At 45.7% G+C, this 26,409-nt stretch overlaps 1 protein-coding gene across 2 annotated transcripts in view; it reads right to left on the reverse strand.

The window, feature by feature from the left end:
• LAMA5 (laminin subunit alpha 5) overlaps positions 1–26,409 on the reverse strand; it is a 190,394-nt gene that overhangs the window by 52,340 nt on the left and 111,645 nt on the right. Inside the window, exons 17-35 of one of the 2 annotated variants that reach the window (XM_035123974.2) lie at positions 26,051–26,103; positions 25,128–25,227; positions 24,172–24,224; positions 23,201–23,306; positions 21,772–21,871; positions 21,016–21,172; positions 18,240–18,369; positions 11,866–12,008; positions 11,670–11,776; positions 11,372–11,525; positions 9,924–10,084; positions 8,178–8,286; positions 7,205–7,302; positions 5,864–6,062; positions 4,410–4,536; positions 3,332–3,471; positions 2,783–2,898; positions 1,512–1,723; positions 220–424 (exon numbers count right to left, since the gene is read on the reverse strand). In XM_035123974.2, coding sequence (XP_034979865.2) covers positions 220–424; positions 1,512–1,723; positions 2,783–2,898; positions 3,332–3,471; positions 4,410–4,536; positions 5,864–6,062; positions 7,205–7,302; positions 8,178–8,286; positions 9,924–10,084; positions 11,372–11,525; positions 11,670–11,776; positions 11,866–12,008; positions 18,240–18,369; positions 21,016–21,172; positions 21,772–21,871; positions 23,201–23,306; positions 24,172–24,224; positions 25,128–25,227; positions 26,051–26,103 — 2,470 coding nt within the window. Of the gene's footprint in view, positions 1–219; positions 425–1,511; positions 1,724–2,782; positions 2,899–3,331; positions 3,472–4,409; positions 4,537–5,863; positions 6,066–7,204; positions 7,303–8,177; positions 8,287–9,923; positions 10,085–11,371; positions 11,526–11,669; positions 11,777–11,865; positions 12,009–18,239; positions 18,370–21,015; positions 21,173–21,771; positions 21,872–23,200; positions 23,307–24,171; positions 24,225–25,127; positions 25,228–26,050; positions 26,104–26,409 lie in introns of both variants that reach the window. The other variant, XM_035123973.2, reaches the window with a different exon arrangement.

Genomic DNA, 26,409 nt, shown 5'->3' on the forward strand with positions numbered 1-26,409 from the left:
ACCCCCGGAGGGAGAAAGAGGCCACCAAAATGTGGCCTTGCTCAGAGTTCACATTCTCACACAGCTCAGCTTTGAGGACCGGCCAAAACCAGAGTTGGCTGAAAGCATCAACTGTCCAGACGAGTTTCATTTATAAAGTGAAGCAGCACAGAAAGATATTCGGATGCCACTGCAGCTGGTGCCCAATTATGCATGGAAGTAGCGTCCATAATTACCCACCTGCACTGTCCACTCTCTACGTTACATCCTGGCTCTGCCAGATCTTGGGTCCCGGGACTAGAACAATTGCAGTCTTCACAGCCAACCAGTGGGTGACAGCCAAAAGTCTGGGGCTCGCAGACGATACACTCGGGTTTGATGGTGCGTGGTGGACAGATGCACTGTCCTGTCAGTTCGTCACACAGGCGACTTCCACAGTTACAGGCTGCAAGTGAAAGCAGGCAGGTGCATATCGCAACGCAACACACACACACACACACACACACACACACACACACACACACACCACATATTAAGCCCAGAACATCTATCTGTCTAGTGGATACTGGAATGTATCTGAATCTGCAAGACACTTCCAATTACATGCCAATAAATAAGTTTAGTAGCACAATATTCCACTTGCCCACACAGGCCATGTTCATAAATTCTGGACAGGCACTCTGTAGGAAATTAGAAGCTCGTGTGTGTATTTTTCAGCCATTAAATCTAAAGCAGAAACAGAGCTGAGGAAACAACAGCTGCTGTGCTAATTTATTCTCCTCCTTGTATGTAAAAGACCATCTCAGCCAAGGGCCGATTAGCAGGATCCATTGGGGCTGCTAATGGTAAGAAGCATCTTGCTTCTCCTGCTCTCTGGCAAGTGCGACCGAATGTCTCTTCTGGTAGCAGCCAGAGAGCAAGAGGTTGGAACACTGCTGAACAAGGGAAGGCATCCAGAGAGACTTCTATTTCTATGTACAAAGATTGACCACAGATGGCCAGGGAATTATGAGCGAGGTTCTTTTCCCACAATCTGGACTGCTCAGAAGCACAATGCATTAAATGGGCAATTGAATATTTGCAGGCTCTGTTGTAAAGTTACTCTGCCAGGGGATAGGCTTGCAATTAATCTCCATGCTTGAATATACATATATGCCATGCTTGAATTCTATAGCCACATGTATTTTGCCTGAAGCATTTGTGAGCTGGTTACCAATTCCAACCATTCCCCACTCATGCCTCCTTCTGGAAAAGTTTGCATCCATTTTTTCATTTTGACATAGTGCTGTACATGGATAGAATTCCAAAATAGTTTTGGAATGTGGAAGGAAAGCATTGCGTTCAAAACAGGTTCCCAGGTTGCCACTGAAACACAAGGATGCAGGGAAACCCATAGCCCAGTTTTCGATTCATGTAATATTGATACAGGTACCCAGCAGCTTCTGGGTAGCGAACCTGAACGGCATGCAAGTCAGACATGGCATGCTGCACATATCAGCCCCGAATGGCGCATCATCTCTCAAGAGACTCACGTCTGCAGCTGGGGAAACCCCAATAGCCCGTAGCACAGCGGGAACACTCTCGCCCGATGACATTTGACTTGCAAGCACACTGGCCACCAAACGGCTCACACTGGCTCCGGATGGCTCCTGCCTCGTGGCAGTGGCAAGGCTGGGCCCCGTTGTTGTAAAAAAGAGAGATAGATATGGCAGAGTCCTGGCAGAACTTGGAGGATGTCGCAGGGCTGCAGAGAGAGGGAGAAGTTGCTGCGCTGAGTCTCGCAGGAGTACACAGTCCACACATTTAATTCATTAATTATGATTTGTAGCCTGCCCCATTATGGACCAGTTAGCATGTTCTGCATCTCTGCAGCTATATTGAATACATGCAAAATGCACACAAGCACTGACTCCAAGGTTGACTGGTGAAACTGGAAATTAAGGGAAGCCACTTTGGGTGTGAGACCTGGAAGACCTGGGTGGATTCCTGACTGACTCCAGCTACAAAAGTTGAGGCTGCTGCTGAAAAGAATATCCTCTCCTCTGCTCTCTCCTTGGGAGTTCTCTGGGCAGCTGCTGTTACCATCCCTGGTCTCTAAACTGCCCCCTCCCAGCCACAAAGAGAGGTGCTTCCTCACACTGCCCCACAGGGGTCTGGGAAGCACCCCCTGGCCAGCTCCAGAGGCTCTATTCACCTGGGGAGCTTGTAGCCAGAGCTGCTGCAACAACAGCTGTGCAAGCCTTTAGGAGACAGAAACGCGGGAGGGCATCTGAGGACGGAGGGAAGGAAAGAAAGAGGGACAGAGGCCAGTGTTGCCCATGCCACCCCTGACCATCATTCAAGGCACTCTAGGGTGCCAGGGCACACTGGTTGAAAACCACTGGGCTGAGGTATTATTTATGGGAGGTTGTTGCTGTTAATTTTTTGTATCTTTATTTCGAATAGTATTATCAATGTGGAATTTGTTCAATTACGGTTGTGCACTTTTTAGGTGTGCTGTTTATTGTTTACGACTACTTTGCTTTTTTTGGTAATTGCATGAACCTTTTCATATTGTGTAAAGGCGGCATACAAATAAAATGATGGTGGTGGTGGTGGTGATAAATTTCACATCAACAATGGGAATTGATGTTAAATATGAAATCTTGGATGTATTTGTTGGATGTTACCCAAAGCACAGTAGAGGGTTTAGATTTTAGAATGGCTGGGGAAACCCAGCCAGATGGGCAGGGTAAAAGTAATACATTATCGTTATATTATTATTATGGTTTTGCAAAGCGGCATCCATTTTTTTGTATCTCACTTGATATAAAAGCTGTTGACTCCACAGTTGCTGATGAAATCATAGGACTTGTCTAGTGGTTCTTCTGAAAGGTAGCTGGAACCATAACTGTCTTCAGGAACCACGAGGATATAATCCTAAAAGATCAAACAGCAAATAAACAAACTGGAAACAAACTAGGGAGGCTGATGAGTCAGATGATCACAAAAGAAGATCACATATTCCCTGCCTTTACAAGGTGGAAGGGCTAGCACAGGCATCCCCAAACTTCGGCCCTCCAGATGTTTTGGACTACAATTCCCATCTTTGCCGACCACTGGTCCTGTTAGCTAGAGATCATGAGAGTTGTAGGCCAAAACATCTGGAGGGCCGCAGTTTGGGGATGTCTGGGCTAGCATAATGGTTGCCTCCTTCACCTCATACAGAGAAATGCTGTTCTATAAGTGGGAGAGAACATATATTAGAATTCCCCATTAGTTATTGCAGTCATTCTTGCAGACCTGACACACACACACACACACACACACACACACACACACACACACACACACAATTAAGATAGGAACATACCAGCCAAAGGTACCTATTCTCTGGCACACGAATGACGACACTCAAGTCATTATCCGTAACGTCCAAAACAATTTGGTTTTCTGAAACTACCAGATTCCGGCAACCATATCCATGTGGGCAGAAAGTAGCATTAGCCTGTCCTGGAAAAAGCCAGAGAGTACGAGTCACCTTGAGTTCACCTCATTTTGCTTTCATACCTTGGAAGGATTCCCCTTTGACAGCAGTCATCTCACACAAGCTTAATGTTCTACAACAGTCTCTCCCAACTTATTACCCTCTAGAACTTTTGGACTACAACTCCTATCATCTCTGAGCCATGCTGGCTGGAGCCGATGGGAGTTGCGGTCCAAAACACTTGGAAGGGCACCAGGTTGCAGAAGGAAGTCCGAGCAGAACCTGAGCAGAAAATGGAAGAGCTGATGCTATTATTATTATTATTATTATTATTATTATTATTATTATTATTATTATTATTAATTTAAGGGCAGCTCTTATGCTGTTGGCTCTAATCTATGAAACCTTCTGCCACAATAACTCTGTTCAGTCTTTTATGGTGTCATTGGGCTCCTTTGTGCAGCCGACAATGTAGGAAGCATTCTCCTAGAGTCTGGGTAGCTTATATGTAAAACACTCTTATGGAGGAAGTCAACATCGTGCTATGCCCATCGTCCCAGCAGGGCAAGAATTTCAGCTTGCCAGACAGAACAATCCCCACTTTCTTCCCCCCACCCCTGCATTCATCCCCCAAGAAAGGTTTCTTTTGTGGGGGGAGGGTGCAGGGAATGGAATAATAATAATAATAATAATAATAATAATAATAATAATAATAATAATAATTTATTATTTATACCCGCCCGCCCATCTAGCTGGGCCTCCCCAGCCACTCTGGGCAGCTCCCAACAGAATTAAAAGCACGACAAAACATCAAACATTAAAAACTTCCCTGAACAAAAGCCCCATTGCAGAGACTTCCGCTGATGGGACTCATTCGTTGAACCCCACCCTTACGGTAATTCACTATTAACACTGCTTAGCCCCCAGCCCTACAAGCCCCTACACAAACCGGAGGGTCACTTACCCTGCCAAATACGTCCACCGTTGATCAACACTTCCACAGGAAAAGTTGGGTGACTGGGCTGGTAGCAGTGCAGGATGAAGGCATAACGCCCCAGACTTTGGATGTGGCCATTCAACACAATAGTTGTCTACAATAAAGCACAGGGGCAGAAACCTAAACACTATTGTTTCCTTTATGTTGTTTGTGTCACTGATTTTTAAATTTCAGGATGCGTTTACGACTTCAGTCCCGCTTACGTCAGAACCAGCCACTCCAAAGGAAAAGACTGGGATATAAGAATTTCTGCTGGTTATTTATTTTTCCCTATAAAGGTACCTCCACAAGAAAAGACTGCTAAGTCAGCAGGGGCACATGCTGCAAAATACTCTCCTGTTATATCTGAGGCACTGCCAACATTTCTGTGCCCACCTGTGTAACCTCTGTTTTGATGCCACACCACACCCTGGAAGTGGAAGCCTTTGATAGCTGGAGTGCCAGCTTGAAAACTCCCCTCTTCTCTTTGCCTGCTGCTTCTCTGCCCACCTGCTGTGGCCCACTTCAATTAGAGGAAGAGGGTGATGCCCACAAACAAACATCAGCACCAATGGACTTCCTGACACGCTGCACTGGCGTCCTGGGGCAGCATTTCCTTTCACATTAAAGAAACAGCAACGCTTACACCATAGATTCTGTGTTGCCTCTAAAGCAGCTCCAGCCAAGTTCCACTGGTGAAAGGGTGCTTTCATTCCCTCTCCTCTCCCTGCATGCCCCCAAAATATTCTCTGGAGGGTCCCCGAACCATCCAGAGTTGTTTCTGAGGATGCTCAGCATGCATGGGAGAAGGGGAAGATAATACTCCAGAACAGGAGCACTGGAAACCTCCCATAATATCAAGCTCAGGGGGTTGCATTTTTTTTTGGCCACAGGCTGGTCCACTGTCCCTCAGACCTTGTGGCGGGCAGAAGCGGCACCGGGGGGGGGGGGAGCTGGAACAGGCGAGGGGGGCAAGTAGTCCTCCTCCCCACCCCCACTCCCAGCCACTGCACTTACCTTCCCAGGGGCTGCCGCCACCACCGCTGCTGTTTCTTCTCGTGGGTAGGCAGAGCGAGCTCATCCGCTCCGCTCTCTGGCCCACAGGAACACCAGGGCAGTGGCAGCGGTGGAAAGGTGAACAGCACAAAGGGGCTGGCTCCGGAGAGGGGCTGCTTAAAATGGCGCTCAGCCAGCTCAGCCCAGCCCCCTTCCTCCTCTAGGCAGGGCAGGGAGAAGCCAGGAGGGAGGGAGGGAGGAGGCGCCGCCGCAGTGCTTGAGAGGGAGAGGGGAGGAAATGGAACGGCGCAGGGGGGGAAATGGCGCAGCCCAAAGGAACAGAATCCCCATGCCGATCCATGGACAGTCCGCAGGCCAGATCCTGAAGGCAATTGCGCCTGATCTCAACAAATGCTGGTTTCGAATTTCCTCTTCACTGCACTTACCTGGGGAGCCTTTAGCAGGATGAGCTCTGCAGAGGTGTCTAATAAGGTAGGAGGCTGAAGTGGAGCTGCAGGTGGAATAGCCACTGGGGGGACACTAAAGGCATGAATAAGGGGGAAGCCTGGAGCGACTGGTAGTAACTGCCCCTCCTCCAAGACAATGGACTGAGAAATCTTCTGATACCTTGATGGGACACAGGAGCTACTTTGGAGGAGAAAAGAAGAAGAGTTTTATGGGCTCCAGAGTCAAACAAAAGGCAAATATTCCCATGGAAGCACAGCAAGGAAGGGAATTCAAATGCCCATGATGCAAAGCATGCCTTGTACAGGAATACAGGAAGACTTTATTAGTGAGGCGACAGCATCCTTCCCCTGGCTCCTATATACAATCTAAAACTTAGTCAAGCTTCACCGAGTCTGGATAAGAGATGGGGAAGGGAAGAGTTCAACTGTAAATTGATACTGCATCCTTTTAGTTGAGCTTCATCCACTAGCCTGAAGAAACAACAAGAGAACTAAGGTCTAACAAGCTGCATGATAGGAATCCCCCATCGTAGGGTGCTCTCCTAGTTCTGAGCAGGAATATACATTTACAAGGAACTAAGCATATTCATGGAGGGTAGGTCTAGCAATGGCTATTAGCCATTCAAGATCAGAGGAAGCAGGTCACCATGAACTTGGGTTCAAGTTCTGCTCAGAGGCTTCCCAGAGACATCTGATTAGCTATCACAGAGAACAGGACGCTCACTTAGACGGAACTTTCTCCATACTTCCTTAGGAAAATACAGGGGACCTCTTCTCCTTCATAGCCTCAAGTGCCTAGCCTCAAGTGCCAAGTACTAGCTACCTTCCCATTATTATATAGTCTCCAATCCCTGGCAAAAATTAGCTAAAGCACCATACATGCTGACCTTATTAATTAATTAAAATACAATACCACATATAACCCATTAAAATAAGACGGTGGCATATAAAGCCTAACACAAGTGTGGGGAACATCTGCAGGTCCAGATGTTTCTGAACTACAATCAGCCCTAGCATGCATGGCCAGTGGACAGGGGTGATGATGGGAGTTGTAGCACAGCAACATCTGGAGGGCCAAACGTTCCCCACACCTGGCATAACACAAGGCATCATGGCAGTGACTTGGGGGCATGTTCATCTTCAATCATTTGAGAACTCTTTAAGCCATTAACAGGATCTAGTGAGTGGTTTTTGAAGCATTTGATGTCCACTGTAGCACTGTTTAAAACTAGACCTGGTCAATTGTCTAGGTGAGAGACCAATGGAAGCTCCATGTAAGACCCGGGTTTAAGCATATTACTTTTTTTTAAAGACCTTTACCTGTTTGGTGAGAACGCTCCATGGACACTGATGCAGTGAACATTTGGTTCCACAAACTCTAATGTGAATTGCTCATATGGGATGAGGTACACTTTGTGCTAAAGACAGAAGAGAAGGGAAAACAAGGTTGGGCATGGTGGGGAGGAGGAGAATAACTCGTACTTTTGCTTCTAGGTCAGTGCAAATATTACTTTTAGAAACATTTTATGTAGGACAATTTAGAACTCTCACATTTGCTGTTCACACAACAAAACATCGAAAGCAGGGACATATGGAGGAATGCAGTAGGTGTGATGAGACAAAATCTGTTTCACATTTTGTCTAGTCATAGAACTAACAGCTGCAGTCTACTCTGTGTCCTCACAAGATATGTTACTAGAGTGGTTACTGGTTTATATAATCCAACTGCTGCGATGTTTGCATCAGCATTTCCTAGTAAAAGCTTCTTTGGCAAGGAAGTGGCTTTTTATTGTGATGAACTTCCACATTCCTCCAGAAACTAGATCTAGATAACTCTGATGCAAACTCCATAATTACTTCCCAGAAACTAAATTGAAATAATTCTGGTGCTATCTATGATATGGGAATAAAAGGGCAGGATGAATAGATTACCTTCCTAGTAAGGGGGAAATGGGAAAACCAATGTCATAAACTAACAGTGGGGTAGACCCACCAAGTTTGCCACCTTCTCCAAAGCAAAAAGCATTATTCGTCTTGACTGCTTCTCAAGAGCAAATGAAACCTTTTCCTGTCACTGAACTGAGAACAGAAACGCAGAAATCTCTTTCAGAGCTTGCATCATGCCTCCTACTCCTTGGCTCAGACCATGTCCAAAGTCGGTTTCCCATCTCCAATCTTTCACCACCCCACAGCCACTAATATTCCTCCTCCTTCCACTTGCTCCCACCTTCGAATTGTCAGGTTTGCTGTAGACGTTTTGCCAGTCTGGCCATGCTTTGCTTCAAAGGCTTACCAAGAAAAAGTGGGCCTGATCTGCAGAGAATTGAATCGTAGCTTCGGTGGCCAGTTCGAAAGCTGCCAAGCGATTTAGTGAATCTAAAACTATCCCACGGCAGAGGAAACTGCAAGACAAAAGCAGCGGTCAAGCTCAAGGATAGTCTTATCCTGCCAAGTACTCTTCCCCTCTTCCCCCCATTGGTGGTCTCCCTTGTAACTCTTTGAATTGCTTTCTTTGAGTAATAGCATCGGGGTGTTTCCCAAGGATATCCAGGTCTTCATTTCCTCTTGTTAAGGTCACAGGCTGAAGTCGAAGGAGTTCCCAGACAATGCCATAAATCTGTCATTTATATAAATACTGTCTAGTTGCTTAAATAGAGCACCAAGGCTTAGGATGCTCATGCTATTTTCAATTTCACCCCCCCCCTTTCTTCTGAGAACATGGACTCTTGGTCCAGGTTTCTGGCTCTGGTATATACAATACTAAGAGATGAAACAGCCTGTGCCTTTCGCACAACTGCATGAAACGCAAATTAACTTCAAACCATTCAGGCCTTGCTTATTTATTACAATTGTATCCTGTATATCATGGGTAGGCAAACTAAGGCCCGGGGGCCGGATCCAGACCAATCACCTTCTAAATCTGGCCCGGAAATCAGCGTGTTTTTCTACATAAGTAGAATGTGTGCTTTTGTTTAAAATGCATCTCTGGGTTATTTGTGGGGCATAGGAATTCGTTCATTCATTTTTTTCCAAAATATAGTCGCCCCCCCCCCCACAAGGCCTGAAGGACAGTGGACCGGCCCCCTCTGCAAAAAAAGTTTTCTGACCCCTGCTGTATATCCTCGAAGGAGGTAGAGGCTTTATATAAGTTACTCCCCCCCCACTCCACTTTTATTCTCACAATAGCCCTGTGGGTCAGGCTGAGACTGACCCGAGGTCATGCAGCAAGTTTCATGGTGGAGTGGGGATCTGAACCCGCATCTCTCCAGTCTTAAGTTTGGTACTCTAACCACTATATGCTACATTGGCTCTGCAAAGCAGGAAGTACTTATTAGACTGTGTAACAGGACAGGCAGACTATCAACTCATTGCCTCCCCTCCCTAGTTGAAGCAATACCATAGGCTTCATTGTCCTGCTCTCTACTATTGTGGCTTCTTTACTAAATCCCTGTTAATATCCCTGCAAAGTCTCCAGCAGACACTTTACCGTGTTTCTCATATTATAAGACACGTCTTATATTTATTTTTTCCTCAAAAAAACACACTATGGCTTATTTTCAAGGGATGTCTTATTTTTTTCCTCCTCCTCCTGCCGCAGCCGGCATTGCTACTGCGCCTATCACTATGGCTTATTTTCGGGGTATGGCTTATATTCCTTGAATGCTTAAAAATCCTGTATGGCTTATTTTATGGGTATGTCTTAAAATATGAGAAACAGGGTAGAAGTGTGCTGAAGATCCACATAGCCTTGATCTCTCTCTCTCTCTCTTGGTCTTCCTTTAACCAGCTGCTTTAAAACAGACAACGCAAGTTAACTGCATGGGATGGATCTTTGTTTTGGCCCAGTTATAACCAAGGAAATTTGAACAGATGCTTACAGCTCAAGAAGGCTAACTGCTAATTCTGAGACAACCCCCACAATAATAACAGTAGAAGGAAATAGAAAGAAAGCTCTATTCACAAACTATGCAACATATGAGGAGTTGTCTGTTCCTCCGTTAGGTGCGCAGCCTAACTGTCTTGCATCTTGAGGGCATACCTGTACTTGCAGGTGTATATAAGGAGACTTCCCTGCTGAATGGCAAGCTGAGGTGAGCTGACCACTACATTGATTGTTTGTGGAGTATCCTCAGTAGCATATTCAACTAGGAGTGCATACTTCCCTGGCTGGGGTATGGCAATCGACAGCTGTATTTCCACCTGCACACAAGAATAAGCAGATATTAGGAGAAAAGCACATTATGCTGTGGCTCAGGAGGTCCTGACACATATCTAAATCTATGCTTCGAAACAAGTGCCCTATTGAGATCTCATAAAAGTCAACTCTTGGCATGTCATCTTCCATGTTCCAGGAAATGTTTTTTGGGGGGATTATAGTGCATTAAGACACATACATGAAATTCAACCAGAATTGAAATATGTGTATCTTTTGTTGTAACGGGACAGAAACACGATAGGAGGCAGAAGCCATGTTTTTCAACTCCAGCATTGCATTGTCTGGGGAAAAGCACTCCTGCAGAAGAAAACATTAAATCAGAATCAGCCTAGCAGTGCAATCCTATTTTGAGTTACTTGGAAGCGAAGTCCCACTTAGGACTTATTCCACGGTAAGCAAGCAGAATTGCAGTCAACCCTTCTGCACCCAACTCTTCTGTTTGTAGGCCAAGAAACAGAATTCATGATCTACGGATTCTATAGTTGGTTGACAATTGCTTCCGGGGTGTCTGGACGATGGCTCTTAGTCTGAACTTAAGAGAAGAAGAAGAAGAAGAAGAAGAAGAAGAAGAAGAAGAAGAAGAAGAAGAAGAAGAAGAAGAAGAAGAAGAAGAAGAAGAAGAAGAAGAAGAAGAGTTTGGATTTGATATCCTGCTTTATCACTACCCTAAGGAGTCTCAAAGCGGCTAACAGTCTCCTTTCCCTTCCTTCCCAGCAACAAACACTCTGTGAGGTGAGTGAGGCTGAGAGACTTCAGAGAAGTGTGACTAGCCCAAGGTCACCCAGCAGCTGCATGTGGAGGAGCGGGGAATCGAACCTAGTTCACCAGATTACGAGTCCCCCGCTCTTAACCACTACACCACGCTGTGTGCACCCTCCCCGCATCTCAAGAACCTAAGATGAGCCCTGCTGGATTGGATCCAGTTGGGTCCATCTAAGTCCAGCGTCTATAGATTCCCAAACAGGAAGCCCCCAGGAAGCAGGAGACGATCCCAACAGATGATGCCCTTGCTGTTGCTCCCCAGCTGCACATAATTCAGTGGCGTTCTGCCTCTCAACATGGAAATTTCATGTGGCCATTATGTATCATCAACAGATCTGGCCAGTTAAAAGTACTTCCCAAAAGGCATCAGGTACAGTGCTTAGATTAATGCGAGGTAACCAGTGGAGAGAAAGAAATTAATGCTACCTGGAGAAGAGTGCAGTGCTGGGAACCTAAGTAGCAGCACTACAACCTTTCACTGGTGCATCAGTGTGAGCACGGCCACTTACATCGCTTCCATTGCATTCCACCATCTCAGGGTACGTAGGCAAAACCCGCTCTTTCGGACAGGGTCTCGGCAAGCTGTTGTCCACCTTACATATAGCATCGTCTCCTGACCCAAAGGGGAACTGCTCCACAGGCACATACTTATACAGGAGGCAGCTAGAAAGGAAGAGGAATAGCTTTTTTCTCTCTCTCTCAGTATAAAGGTGTCTGCTAGAATGAAGTACTGGAAAGCTTCTGAGCGAAGGAAATCGGCTCCAGTACAATCTAATCCTATAGCAAAGATGAAAATGGAAGCCTTACTTCTGTCCAACTTGTTCAGGAGCTGGGCCGTAGGTGCAAGGATCTGAGACTTTCAGCTGCAATATAGGAGCCTCGTAGTAGGAACTGGGCAACAGGACCATGTAGTCCTGGAATGAAGGGTAGAAATGCAAGGCTTAGTTCTTCTCGCCATGGTCCTGACCAAAAGGGGAGAAAGGGGGAGGACGGCCACCCTTACCAGTAGTACATCCTCGACTTCAATGACCAGAGACCACACATTAGGGCTCAGCACAAACGGCTCCCCAAAGCTGTTCTGAGGAACAGTGACAAAAGCCGGCTCTTTTGTGGGCACAAATACAATCTGCTTTGTCTGTTCTGTATCTGCAATTAGGAAGGGGGAAAAAATCAGCTTTCATTTCCATCTAGAAGGTGTGCGAGATTTCTGGACTGGTTCCGAGGAGTTTCAAAAGTAAGGAAGTAAGTAAATTTTTCTTTATACAATAAAATACAAATACATTAAAACACAAACAAACAATTCATTAAAATACAGCTTAAAAATTAGAATCAGGATAAAATTAAATGACAGCCCACAAATTACAACCACAGTCGAACGGAGGAAGAGTTTCCAAGTTAATTCTCTGTGGTTTCATCTTCCTTGTGGGAAAGGAGACCATGTGCACCTGGTGAGCAGCTTGCCATGTTCCACATGCATTTGTCTGAACCACGGGTCGGCAACCTAAGGCCCATGGGCACAATTTTTGGCGTCTGGACCAAGTTATTTCTGGCGCCAGGGACATGCGCAGACGCGGTTTCCGGCGCTGCGCTGCGCCGGCCCGGCCCATGGAGGATCTCTGCGGGAATGATCCGGCCCATGACCGGTAAGCCTTCCCGACCCCTGGTCTAGACCTTGTGTCTCGACACACACCCTCAAAAGATTCCATCAACAGGTTGATGTTGCAAACTTTGCAACATCCAGGTGTCTCAGCTTCACAAAGAAAGGAGGAAGCTTCCAGCCAAAGTATACTTGAAATGCATAGCATGTTTCGACCCCACTGTTATTTCTAACTGAAAACTGTGTTCTGTAGCCACTGTTGAAAACTGAATTCTTTGCAACAATGTCTACAGTTGCCCCCGATGAAAAAAATTCACTCAAAACAAAATAAACTGAATATAAAATTAATGAGTAAAATTAATGTTCACTGTACACTGGGTGCCTCCTTACTTGTTATTGTTTTATGTTGCTGCTGTCCTTCAACACATAAATGAAGCTGGATGGATGGGTCATACTCTCCCAATGATGTAAAGGTAAAGGACCCCTGGACAGTTAAGTCCAGTCCAATTTGACTGTGGGGTGCGGCGCTCATCTCACTTTTCAGGCCAAGGGAGCCGGCATTTGTCCACAGACAGCTTTCTGGGTCATGTGGCCAACAGGACTAAACTGCTTCTGGTGTACAGAGGACGGTGACAAGTGCCAGAGAGCATGATAACACCGTTTACCCTCCCGTCGTAGCGGTACCTATTTACCTACTTGCACTGGTATGCTTTCGAAATGCTAGGTTGGCAGGATCTGGGACAGGGCAACGGGAGCTCACCCCATCGCGGGGATTCAAACTGCCAACCCTCCAATTAACAAGCCCAAGAGGCTCAGTGGTTTAGACCCCAGCGCCACCCGCGTCCCGAGATCCGAATTTTGTAGGAATAGCATTAGAAAGACCACACAATTGTTCTGCCTGCATGGTTTGCAATAGTCTTTTCCTGTTTTATTTATTTTTAACCAGTTGGTTGTATTATTTCATCTTATTGCTAACTGCCTTGAGAGCAGCTGTGCTGAAGGTTGTGATGTATAAATCTAACAAACAAAAGAAACATTTGCGGAGTGACATACAACAGGAACAAAAGGGACGTGGGCGCCACTGTGGGTTAAACCACAGAGCCTAGGGCTTGCCGATCAGAAGGTTGGTGGTTCAAATCCCCGCAACGGGGTGAGCTCCCGTTGCTCGGTCCCAGCTCCTGACAACCTACCAGTTCGAAAGCATGCCAGTGCAAGTATATAAATAGGTACCACTACAGTGGGAAGGTAAATGGTGTTTCCATGTGCTGCTCTGGTTTGCCAGAAGCGGCTTTATCATGCTGGCCACATGACTTGGAAGCTATACGCCGGCTCCCTCGGCCAATAACGCGAGATGAGCGCCTCAACCCCAGAGTCGGTCATGAGGTCAGGGGTCCCTTTACCTATACAACAGGAACAAGAGATAGTACCCCTTCAGAACCAGTTCCAATCCCCCCCATCTCTCTCTTTCCCCCCACACGAAGTAGGGCAACCTTATTAGTCAGTGAGATGTGGTATATATTCATCTTGCAAATGAGGGGGAAAGAGTAAAGGGATACTGACTTTCCTCAATTATTGTAGTCCTATAATGAAATCTAGCACAAGTGATTGTTGCAAGGGCACAGACAATAAAGGCCAGAGAGCAATCTGTACGCTGTTCCTTAAAGTATCATTAATAATTAATAGTCAATAATGAAAACATATTCAAGGAAATTTAAGGGATTATCAAGTTTGCAGAAATAAGTGGTGGCCCCATTAGCAAAGTCAATGCATTTAGGTCAAGTCTCTTGCACAAATAATCCTTATCATATCAGATAGCCTTAAGAATAAAGCCATTTATTTCCAAGAAGCAGAAGATTTTTTTTAATCAAGTTAGGATTCTTTTTTTTAGGCGGGGGTGTGTGCACTCATCCTCCACTTCATCTGAGTGTATCATACACATCACACTGCACAACCTGGCCACAAGGAAAGCAAATCAGCCGGCAAACAGGGGGATAAAACATATTTAAATCATCAGCATATGGCCCAATTAACATTCTCCACTGGGCAGATAACAATTACAGTGGTACCTCGAGTTACAAACGCCTCAGGTTACAAAGGCTTCAGGTTACAAACTCCGCTAACCTGGAAGAGTTACCTCGAGTTGAGAATTTTGCCCCAGGATGAGAACGGAAATTGTGTGCCAGCAGCGCAGCAGCAGCAAGAGGCCCCGTTAGCGAAAGCACGCCTCTAGTTAAGAACAGTTTCAAGTTAAGAACGGACCTCCGGAACAAATTAAGTTTGTAACTAGAGGTACCACTGTAAAGGTTTTAAAAATTCCCTAAAAATCAAAAGGAATGAAACTAACTGCAAAACTAACTAAATAAAACAAAAAGCGGCAAAACATGTGTCAACACAGCAGAGCTAAAACACTGAGGATCTTATAATATTTTCTCCTCTTCCATCCTAAAAGCTAACTCCTGCTTTGCTATTTCAAGACACAGAAGCTATCTGCAACAGACGTGTATCACATGATCCCCAGAGGTGTTCAGATTCAAGTTCTCATACCTTGTCAGAACGACCACCACATGCAAGGAGCCCAGACTGAGGGTGCTATCAGAAAGCAGTGGCGCTTAGTGCCTTTGGCGACTTGTGGGGCAGAGGGCAGGGGGGACCCGACAGTAATTGGAGCTACAGCCGATGACAGGCAGAGCCCATCCTCTTCCCTGCTGAGTTCTGCAAGGGCCACACTGAGACGAAGGCGTAGGAAGCCAACAGGCAGTATCACTCCTTGCTGGTTGTAAGTAAGAAGGCAGGTGGTGGCTGGCTGAAGATGGGCTGAAATTGGTGGGGCACTGACCAGCCACTACTGATCAAAATCACTGCTGTTACACACCTTTCTCATGCTTCCTGTTCAGGTAGCACCCTATCAAAAGGTAAACTTCACATTTTCCCTGCCCAGGTCCAGAAGATGAGCAAGTTGTTGGCACTTTAGGAACCAACACAATTTACAATTTACAATACGGTGACATTGCAGAAGGAACAACAGGAAGCACTGGTGACTTGTCCCTGAGTACTCAAGAGAATGGCTAAACGCAATTGTAGAAGTGCTGGCGGTGGTGGTGGGGGGCTTCAACTTACTTGTATGTTTTATTTGTTAAATTTGTATGTTTCCCGAAATAATATCATAAATTTCATATTAAAATACGTTAGCGGTGTTTCTTTAATGAAATAAAATTGTGCTTTATAAATGCATGTAAAAAGCGCCTCTTTTAATGACATAAAAATGTCCTTTTAAGTTCAGTAAAAGCATTCCCAACAGTGCCTGGAAATGCCACTTCTGTGCAGACTTTGCCAGCAATAGTGCTATAATGCAGTGCTCCACGGACTAAATCGTGAATTCCTTTTTAATAAACCAGCTGCTGCAGCTGCCTATTGAGATAAAGAGTTGCTTCCCTTCTGAATCGATAAAAGTGAAAATAGGCACCCCTGAAGGTAGAGGTTATATGGCTAAAATGAATTCCATTAACAAAATTGCCTCCTCACCCCCTTTCAGAAAAGCCTTCCATTGCCCAAACTTAATATTTCAAGGCTAGCACTATGGTAGCTGTGAGGGACAGGGGATATCGCGAAGTCCCTCCCCTCCTGAGTTCGAGCCCATCCCCGAGCACAGGGGAAAGCAGAGGGAGCTCCGATTCCAGTGGGGAAGCAGGAAGTCGGGTCCGACGCTCAGGCAAGGTAGCGGAGCCAGGGTCCCAGGTGGGACAGGAAGGGGCAAATAAGGGGGGGAGACCCATCCCCCCAACTCCGGAACTACGCAGAAAGAGGAGGGGCAAGAGGATGGGGCTTCCAAGGCTTTTGTGTTGGGGAAAGACGCGCCAAAAGTCATTCGGAGGTTCTGAAACCGACTGACCACATCACTCCGTGTAAATAGCAATGACTTCAGCACTGTAAATACGCAGCACCAATAAAAGAATAAAATGCAGAGCTGCGTAGCGTCGTTACTCTGAAGTAGCCTATTCCAGCCACTGTGACAGTAGCAATTGCAGTTAATTCTGCTGTCAGCATGAATGGGCATTTGAATGTAAGCTGAGGAACTGGAGGAGTTACCACACAGCAGGCTAGACATAATATTGATCAGCTTTCTTGCATTCCACATTTTGCATATATATGCCACAGTGTGGCTAAAGCAGCAAAGAACTAAAACTACATCCCATTGGCACAAGCTGTGAGGCTGCCAGTGGAATCCTTCCTGACTGCTACTGCAATCAAAGCACGGGATTCAAACAATCTTTTCCTTATCTTTCAGACATGCTGGATATGATCTAGTACATTTCCAAGCACAATTCAAAGTGTTGGTGCTGACCTTTAAAGCCCTAAACAGCCTCGGTCCAGTATACCTGAAGGAGCGTCTCCACCTCCATTGCTCCGCCCGGACACTGAGGTCCAGTGCCGAGGGCCTTCTGGCGGTTCCCTCATTGTGAGAAGCCAAGTTGCAGGGAACCAGGCAGAGGGCCTTCTCGGTAGTGGTGCCCGCCCTGTGGAACACCCTCCCATCAGATGTCAAAGAGAAAAACAGCTACCAGATTTCTAGAAGACATCTGAAGGCAGCCCTGTTTAGGGAGGCTTTTAATGTTTAATAGATTATTTTATTCATTATGATCTAGTACATTTCCAAGCACAATTCAAAGTGTTGGTGCTGACCTTTAAAGCCCTAAACAGCCTCGGTCCAGTATACCTGAAGGAGCGTCTCCACCTCCATTGCTCTGCCCGGACACTGAGGTCCAGTGCCGAGGGCCTTCTGGCGGTTCCCTCGCTGCGAGAAGCCAAGTTACAGGGAACTAGGCAGAGGGCCTTCTCGGTAGTGGCACCCACCCTGTGGAATGCCCTCTCAAAGAGAAAAACAACTACCAGACTTTTAGAGGACATCTGAAGGCAGCCCTGTTTAGGGAAGCTTTTAATGTTTAATAAATTATTGTATTTTAATATTTCTGTTGGAAGCCGCCGAGAGTGGCTGGGGAATTGTAGTCCAAAACATCTGGAGGGCCGCAGGTTTGACATGCCTGTTTTAAAGTCTTCTCTCTATACTTCACCTCTTCAGAATGCAATTCACTGTGAATGGTGATTATAATGTTTTGGGGGGAAAATAAGAATATAATAATAATAGCCTGTTGGATCAGGCCAATGGCCCATCTTGTCCAGCTTCCTGTTCTCACAGTGGCCAACCAGATGTCTGTGGGAAACCAGAGAACAGTGCATGAGAACAAGAGCACTCTTCCTGCCCTTGGTTTCCAGCAACTGGTATTCAAAAGCATTGCTGCCTCTGATTGGAGACAGAACACAGCCATCATGGCAAGTAGCCATTGACACCCTTTCTCTTCCTCCACAAATTTGCCCAACACTCTTTCAAAGCCATCTAAATGTTACTTTGCCTTGTTTAACACCAAAGAGAAACAAATTCCCTTCCTCTGGTCAACGGGCTCAAAAAATGGGACCCACGCCATAACTTAACAGTTTAGCACTAACCTCCTATACCATCATATTTTCCCAGTCACGGTGATCAATTATCACAGTTTTGCAGAAATTGCTGAGGATGTTCACTGGCTTGAAGGCACACTTAAGCAAAAGCCTGAATGAGCATAAAAATTATTGGCCTTTCCCCTCAATTCTAGAACAGTATATAATAATAGGTTGCTTCAGAAAACGCTTTCTTTGATCGGCAACACGGAGCAGCTTGAGAATGGAAACCGTGATAACAGATCAATTATGGAATTGGGGGGACAAGAGAAATCTGGGGTCCTTACCTCTCCTTCGTGGCTGATAAGCTGTAATTTTGCCGTACACAGTGGCACTTCCTGAATTAATATATCTCAAGATGACATGGAAGAGATAGATCTCTGCTTCTCTGACCCGCACTGTGACTTTGACTTTGTTCTGCAAAAGGCAAAAAAGCACATCGGGCACATTATCATTGCAGGGCAGGCTGCGAGTCTGTTGCCTGCCCTGCCTGTCTCTCTCTCTCTCTCTCTCTCTCTCTCTCTCTCTCTCTCTCTCTGCCTCTCTAGGTTCCCCACCCTTTGTGGTTTCTAAGAGCAAACTGCTTGAGGAGATCCAAAATCTACGAAATGAGTGGTGGTGGTGGTGGTGGCTTTTGGGGAGGGAGAAGAAAACGCTGCTTTGCAAGAAAAAGCAAATGTCGGCTCCTTTATCAACTGGTTTTCGAAAGGGGTTAGTCTAGAAGTGAAAAATGCACTTACAGTTGCCACAAACATTAAACTTTCCTTCCTCAAGGCCTGAGACCCTCCCTTCCACATTTGCAGGCCCCTGGTTGACGTAGCGGAAGACGAGGCGGAACGGGTCAGGGGAGGTCACACTGAGGGTCACCACTACCTTGGGCTGGTGGGAGAGAAAGGGGAGAGAAGCAGAGCACACCTTAAATAAACCTCCACCGTCACCTGCCACCAGCCACCAGCTCAAGCACAGCACTCCCGTATTCCTGCTCCCAAAAGCAGCATGCCAAAAGCAGGTGAGGAAATCAAGCCAGCCCCATCCTGCTCTTAATGGGATGGCCTGGAAAGATGCCTCTGAAACACGCGGGCTGCACATTCCACCTAAGGCTATCTATCCAGCCAGAAACAGACATTCCAATAGTCAAGAGCCAAAGGGAGAAAAGGGAGAGCAGAGGGAAGACAACTTCTAAAGAGAAGCACACCAAGTGCATGTAAAATTAATAATCCATTGCCACAAGGTGCAGTGATGGCCTGCCACTTAGATGCCATTAAAGGGGGAGTAGGCAAGATCACAGGGTCTGTGAGAAAACAGGATGCTGAAGTAGACCTTTGCTCTGATTCAACAGGGCTCTGGTGTCCTTAGGAAGGCTTGCTTCCCATTTTGCAAGTAAATATCACAGACGTGGCCCTGCAAATAATTCCTAACACTAGCATGGGAAATATTTACACATCAATCTGATTGTGAGAAAGATGTGGAGAGGAATGCCCAACTTCATGGTGAGTTCCGGCACCTATTTTTCGGGGGGGGGGGGGAAGAGAGCACTGCCTATACCTTTCTTGAAGGCAAATGTGCACATACACACAACTCTCTGTGATGTTAAGACTGCAGGCAAACTTTCAAAAATCTCAAAATCATCACTACATCATAAAAAAAATGTGTTGACATTATGAGCCTAAAATTAATTTTGCTCTTGTATCTCCTGGCATTTCTAGATTTATAAAGACTGCCTGTTTGGGACATGAACTGATTGGAAAATGCAGGTGAAAAGACTGGGAGTTGTCCACACCAATGGGCTGGCATCAAGAATCCATGCAAATGAGATTAACCACATGCAAACAGACTATGCAGATTAGCTGTGGTGCTCCAACTCAAGCTGACATTTCCAAGAAGGCTAAACAAGGCATGTACCTCTATCCAAGAAAGCTGGGGGTTTCTATAGCAAGACAAAAGACTACCTTCAAAGGCTCGTTTGCACCTTTCAAACAATAACAAAATTGTGGAATGAGCACTTTTGTGAGCCTCTGGCTATTAAAGGCTAAGAGTGGGGCCGTAACTTTGGCACAAGGAATGAGAGAGCATGCACCATTAAAATATATATATATCTATACAGAACACGGAAAGTCTGTCCTTGGGCACATTTTCCTAAGGGGGCAGAAATAAAACAAAAATAATCTTTAATCTAAGAACCCTCTCCTAAAGAATAAAGTGATATAAGAGAGTTTCAAATGAACCACATAGACCACACATAAACACTCTCTCTGTGAGGTCTCCAGATTTCAAAGAGGAGTTCCATTTCAGGTGGAAGCAAGCTCAGCAGATGTTACAGTCTCATTCTCTTTTCATTCGAGCATACAAAAGCCGGGAAATAAACAAGCCACCCTCTTCAACAGATGAAAGAGCAACTAAAGCCACATGCAGCACAGGAAAAAGCGAAGAGGGTTTTCCTTTCCTTTGAGGAGCAGGGAGATGTTATGCAGAGAGTTGCAACAGGAAGAGGGAGAATAGCCCCTTAGGAGACCTGTTTGTGTGTTGTCTTTCTAACTGGCAGTCCCCTTATATAGTTCCTGCCTGGCCATCTTCCCCTAAATGAACTAAGGCTGACGTAATGAAGGAGTACCAGGATTCGGGACCTTTCCTATCATCCAGCTGTTCTCTTCCTAAGCCTAACACAATAGCACAAGCATGCTTTCAATGTAGAAGCATATGCACATAAATATGGAGCGACCGCTTGCATTGGGCTCTGCCTGTTTTTAGGAGTCCCTTTGGGTAAAATGCGTAGGAGATCTCTCGTCTTGAAAGTCACTTCAAACGTCACATATTTCCAATAGTGCAAGCACTTACACACATATTAAAAATCTTGAAAATCATGCATGGGTCATGCATTATTTCATTGCAGGAACATTCGGAGTAGAGATGATGAGCAGTTGCAGCCGACTGCAGCTTCTCAGCATGCATATCTTTTTTTTATCCTTTTCGCTATGTGGAAGTGCTTTGCTCTTATGAAATCCGTAACATTTGAAGCTGCCTTTACTATCTGCCCATGGAAAGAGGTGGGGAGTTAAGGCCTACCTGGATGGAGGACATTTGTGCATATCCTCTCCAGCTGAAATTCTCAAATTCCAAGGGGTTGTAGCCAAATCGAACAGGCCGTCCATCCAGCGCAGTTCCCTCTTCCAGCTCATATTTCAGGTGATGAAGGTCAGGGATATAATGGTCTATTGCTGGTCTGCAGATAAAAAGCGAGGCACACTCTTAGCAGCCTGGCTTTCCATCTGCACCACAATGTAGGGAAGACTCAGCTTCAACGTGTCTGGGATGAACTAAGCAAGCAAAAACTCGAACTGGTATTTAGTCAACGCACTCTAGCTTAGGACATTTGCATCCACACCAAGAAAATTACTATCATCTCCCCAAAATGATTACATAAATGACATGCAGCTTTTCATGTTTTATATACAGGCCACAGACACATTCCTGCATTGCAGAGGATTGGACAACTTTACAAGATTGCTGGCAGGGGTGGGGGTGGGGAGAGGAATTATTTTCACACTGTTCATAATCTCATAAACCTGTATCATGTTCCCCTTCAGCCAGCTTTCCCCCCCCCCACTTAAAAACCTGCAGTACCACACACATAGGCGAAGAACCTTTCTGCAGCACCTATGGACATCTCACTTGGTCTGTTCCCCCAAATGACCCATTCACATTCTCCACCTCATCCACTTAACACACAGAACGCTACTGCTGGGTTTGAAATCCAAGATAGCAAGGCGGCTAACGCCACAGGTTTGCCCAGCTGCATCGCAGCTGCAGCCAGCCTCTTACTGAGTGCAAGTGGGGCCTTGCGTATTCAGTCTGCAGCGACAGGATCCAGTCTTCTCGTCACACGCCGGCCCGGCTGCCCCACCGATGTCACAGTGGCATCCTGTAGATAGGAAGCACGTGTTTACATTCTACAGTTGCTAATGGGCCCCAAATAGCCTGGCACCAAAGGGAGTGACAGTGGCATGGCACACTATTTTTATTCCATTGTATCTGCTTTCATGTTGGCTTCTGGCCCTGCCTGGATCCGTTTCCACTGCCTATTTCAGAAGCTATGCCTGCTGCTTCCCTACCAGGCAGTCTCCCCATCACCGTTTGCAGACCACTCCCCATAATAATCCTAACTCATCCAAGGATACAGCCTTGCATAGTTAATAAAAATAGACAGCAATGGATACGCCCGGTCCTTTCAGTGCCATAGATGTATCTGTTTGTATTACTGATGAAGGACAACAACCCGGCCAATTTTAGCACGCTTTGTTCTGTTGTACATCAAGAAGCTGTGCAATCTGTACCCAATACAGTGTCCGGCTCTGATCAAAGATCAACTTCCATTCTCTTGGTCTAAAAATAAAGTACCGTATCTTTCCATCTATAAGATGCCCCCATGTATAAGACATGGGGGATTCAGATTTAAGAAAATGGGGGGAGATGGCCCCGTGTATAAGACACCCCCTAATTTTTGACATTATTTTTAAGGGGGAAAACCTAGTCTTATACACGGAAAAATACGGTATATCATAAAATAGGTGCCAGTTTAATCAGGGTATCTCAGTAATGCCTGTTTCAATAAACCTTCTCCAACTCCTCTCATCTGGCCTTGCTCTTTTTCCTCTACCTATTTTGACTTTCTTGAAATTGATTTTTAAAGCCTGAGCAACTGAACTTCCAACCTTTCCATCTTTCCTCTCTAAAGAAACTTCTTTACTTCCTTCCTTTCCTTTGATCTGATGCTGCAGCTGACCTCCTTAAAAGGTGTCAAGATCTTCCTCCCCCACACCTTTTGTTAACTACCTTAACAAGTTTTGAGCAAGGTGTATATGAGGGTTGGAGGTGTATATATGTATCTGTATGTAAAAGAAGTGCATGATTGGCTGTTGCACAAATTTGGCAATAATTGGAAAGGAGGGGGAAACGATTTCTAACCCACAAAATGCAAAGCAATACCTGGGAGGAAGGACAACACAGCATATAGCCAGTCAAAATTTCAGAAGGATGGAGAGAGAAAGATTCACTCCATCATTATTTTTAATCTAACAGAGACCAAGTCTTGAGTAAATTTGTTCTTTCCCTTAATATGTCCCCCCCCCCACATTGGAACCCCGCTTCCCATCTTGACAGGACAACTGTTCCTCAGTTCTAGCTAACGTGACTTGTGTCCCCACCCAATGGCTAACAGATAGCAGCATGATACAGGGGGAAAAGAACACACCTTGACAGCCAAAGTAATTCCCGCTCTCCAGGTTGTAGTATCCTTCTTTGCAAGTTGAACAGAACTGACCACAGGTATTGGGCTTGCAGAAGCAGTGCCCATCGCCCTAGGAGACAAAGGCCACATGTTAAAATCAGCCTGCGGCAGCTCCCCACAATTAACCTCCCTGACCTCAGCTGGCTTTTCTTGTATGGGGAAAGAATGGATGAGAAAGGGTACAAAGGCAGTGAACTGCAACAGCAGCTGCTCTGCTTTGCCCTAAAAACAACAACCAGAAACCTCTGCTGTAGCCCGAATGCTCACAGAAATATTTGAAGAACATTGTGTCATTTACTGAAACCTTATGAAAGCAATAGAAAATAAAAGCAATGCCTGTTTTATTGCCCATGCCTTGCATTGGAATAAATCAAGTATAACTCAAGAGGCATCTTGATCACGGAACTCCCGCCTTAGAGACAGTTGGCACAAAGTTATAAGCTTTTTGCGCCAAGTGAGCTGAGGATCGACATATTCACTCAGGCTGTTGGTTAAATCTGTGATTCTGCACTTAGTGTATATCTTTGTGCTCTTGCCTGTTTTGACAGTTTCATTGTTCACTGATAGGTTGTACGAGCAGGTTGTGTTTTATTAGGACTGTGCCCTGTTTGGGGATTACTTGATCATGAAAAGCAGGCAACAAATTTCTAAATAAATCAGTGTTATAATAATGCTGTTGCACGAAAAGTAAAATATCTCCAGAATGCTTCTTGTCATCTGGTGTGCATTTGCCAAAATGCACTGGTAAAGAGTCAGGAAGCAGCAGGATTGCTCTGTAGAGCAGGAGTTAAGATCAGATTTATAATGGCTTGTTCCACTTGGGATGATATGTTTCAAGGTAAAAAAAAAGGCATCAAGGCGAGTGTTTCTCCTGGCAGGATTTGGGTCCTAGCCGGGACCTCAGAGTGGATTTCATCACACGGTGTGAAACTTACTTGCTGGCATTCAGCAACACCTGCAACTGTCCCCATGGTGTCACACTGGCAGCCTAGGGGAAACAGAAAGTGGTAGTTGGATGACTCCCTCCAGTCTATCCAGCAATTAACTTGAAGTTAGCAAAATGCTAGCTAATCCTCAGGCAGGCAAAAATGGCAGAAGCCAGTAGGACAGTGAAAGCCCCAAACAGAAATCACAGCTGTGGTTGTAAACTCTTGATCTGCTATGTAAGGGCAAAGAGGAAATTCAGCAGAAACTTGTAAGATGGAAGGAGCTGGTCTAAACTAACGCTGCATACTAATCTACCCCAGGACAGTTGATGGCTCCCCCAAGATATATAGACAGACAGACACAGAGAGAGAAACTGGGGAAAAGGGTGGAGTAAATCAAACTCAATTTTTGCCTCTGCCAGGCTCAGACCAGCTCAGCCAGCAGCAGCCGCACTCCTGAATAGAGTTTCAAATAAGGGCAACTTATTCCACCTTAATTTAAGATAGCACAAGTTTGGCTGGCTTCCTATGCTTGTTTCCATTCATTATTAATGGATACCAGAGCACCTCAGCTACAGTGGTGCCTCAGGTTACAAACACCTCGGGTTACAAACGCTTTGGGTTACAGACTCCGCTAATCCAGAAGTAGTACCTCAGGTTAAGAACTTTACCTCAGGATGAGAACAGAAATTGTGTCCCAGCAGCGCGGCAGCAGTGGGAGGCCCCATTAGCTAAAGTGGTGTCTCAGGTTAAGAATGGTTTCAGGTTAAGAACAGACCTCCAGAACGTATTAAGTTCATAAACAGAGGTACCACTGTATTCTGTTTGGCTGTGGCCCATGCCCAAAGGCTTCCCTGACCCCTGACCCCATAGCGAGGAGAAATGGGAACCCTCTTCTCCTTAAACCACCAGTGTGGCTTGGATGAGAGGCTTCCTGGAAGAATTCCAAGGGAAAGGGGTCTTACTCATGCATCCAAATGGGTTATCTGGAGTCAGGTTCCAGTAGAGCGGTTTGCACCTATCGCAAGCTTCGCCTTCCACATAGGCTCGACATTCGCAGAACCCCTGAGGAGGAAGAAGAGAAGAAGAAGAGTTTGGATTTGATATCCCGCTTTATCACTACCCGAAGGAGTCTCAAAGCGGCTAACATTCTCCTTTCCCTTCCTCCCCCGCAACAAACACTCTGTGAGGTGAGTGGGGCTGAGAGACTTCAAAGAAGTGTGACTAGCCCAAGGTCACCCAGCAGCTGCATGTGGAGGAGCGGGGACAAGAACCCGGTTCCCCAGATTACAAGTCTACCGCTCTTAACCACTACACCACACTGGGAGGGGAAAGGGGGAGGCAGAGAAAGAGAGGTCTGAAATTGCGCGCTAAGGATCAAGACAATCAAAGGCAATGCAGATTAGGAACACAGGGAGCTGCCTTATGTCCATCTAGACCTGTATTGTTTACTCTCTGGCAGTGAGCACTATCCAGAGTCTCAGACAGAGGGCGGAATTCAACATTGTGCTAAGGAGATCATTTCCTTGATCCGCCTGCTTGCCCAAAGGAACAATCGTCCTTCTCTTCCCCCTGTGCTCGGTTCTGGTGGCAGCAAAGCCCTGCTGCACTAGCAGGAATCCTTGTACTGGTTTCTGCTAACGGAACCAGGTACAGGAATCCGGCTCAAAGTTTCTTCACCATCATCTGTTATCTAATCTTTCAATTGGAGACATCAGAGATTGAACCTCGAACCTTCTGCATGCAAAGCATCCACTCTTTTAGACGATGCGGAGGTGCCAGTTTTTATTACGCTCAATGAGGTGTATAATAATTTTTTAAAAATTCAACATGATGCATTAAAAATAATAATCAAAACTAAGATCCAACAGAAACAGAAAGTACTCACCACTGGCAGGGAAGGGTCTGCATTTGCAAGCCCCGCAGGATTACAAGAGCCCACTGAAACACAGAGAAAACAACAACCACACACACAGGTAAGAGCCGGGCACTCATATAACAAATGGAACCAGCCAAGTGGGTAATAGTCACTATTAATACCTTATACATGGATTTTCTATTGTGTTTTTGTTTTTAGAGTTTCCTTGTATTGATTGATCTTCATGTTTAAGAGAATTTTCCCCCATTAGTTATAATGCTCTAAATTTGTGGGTTTTTAAAATTTTATACAGTGGTACCTCGCAAGACGAATGCCCTGCAAGTCGATCTGATGGTGACTCGCAAGACGAATTCATTTTGCGAAAAATT

This window comes from Zootoca vivipara, chromosome 7, assembly GCF_963506605.1.
Source record: "Zootoca vivipara chromosome 7, rZooViv1.1, whole genome shotgun sequence".
NCBI classification, from domain to species: Eukaryota; Metazoa; Chordata; class Lepidosauria; order Squamata; family Lacertidae; genus Zootoca; species Zootoca vivipara.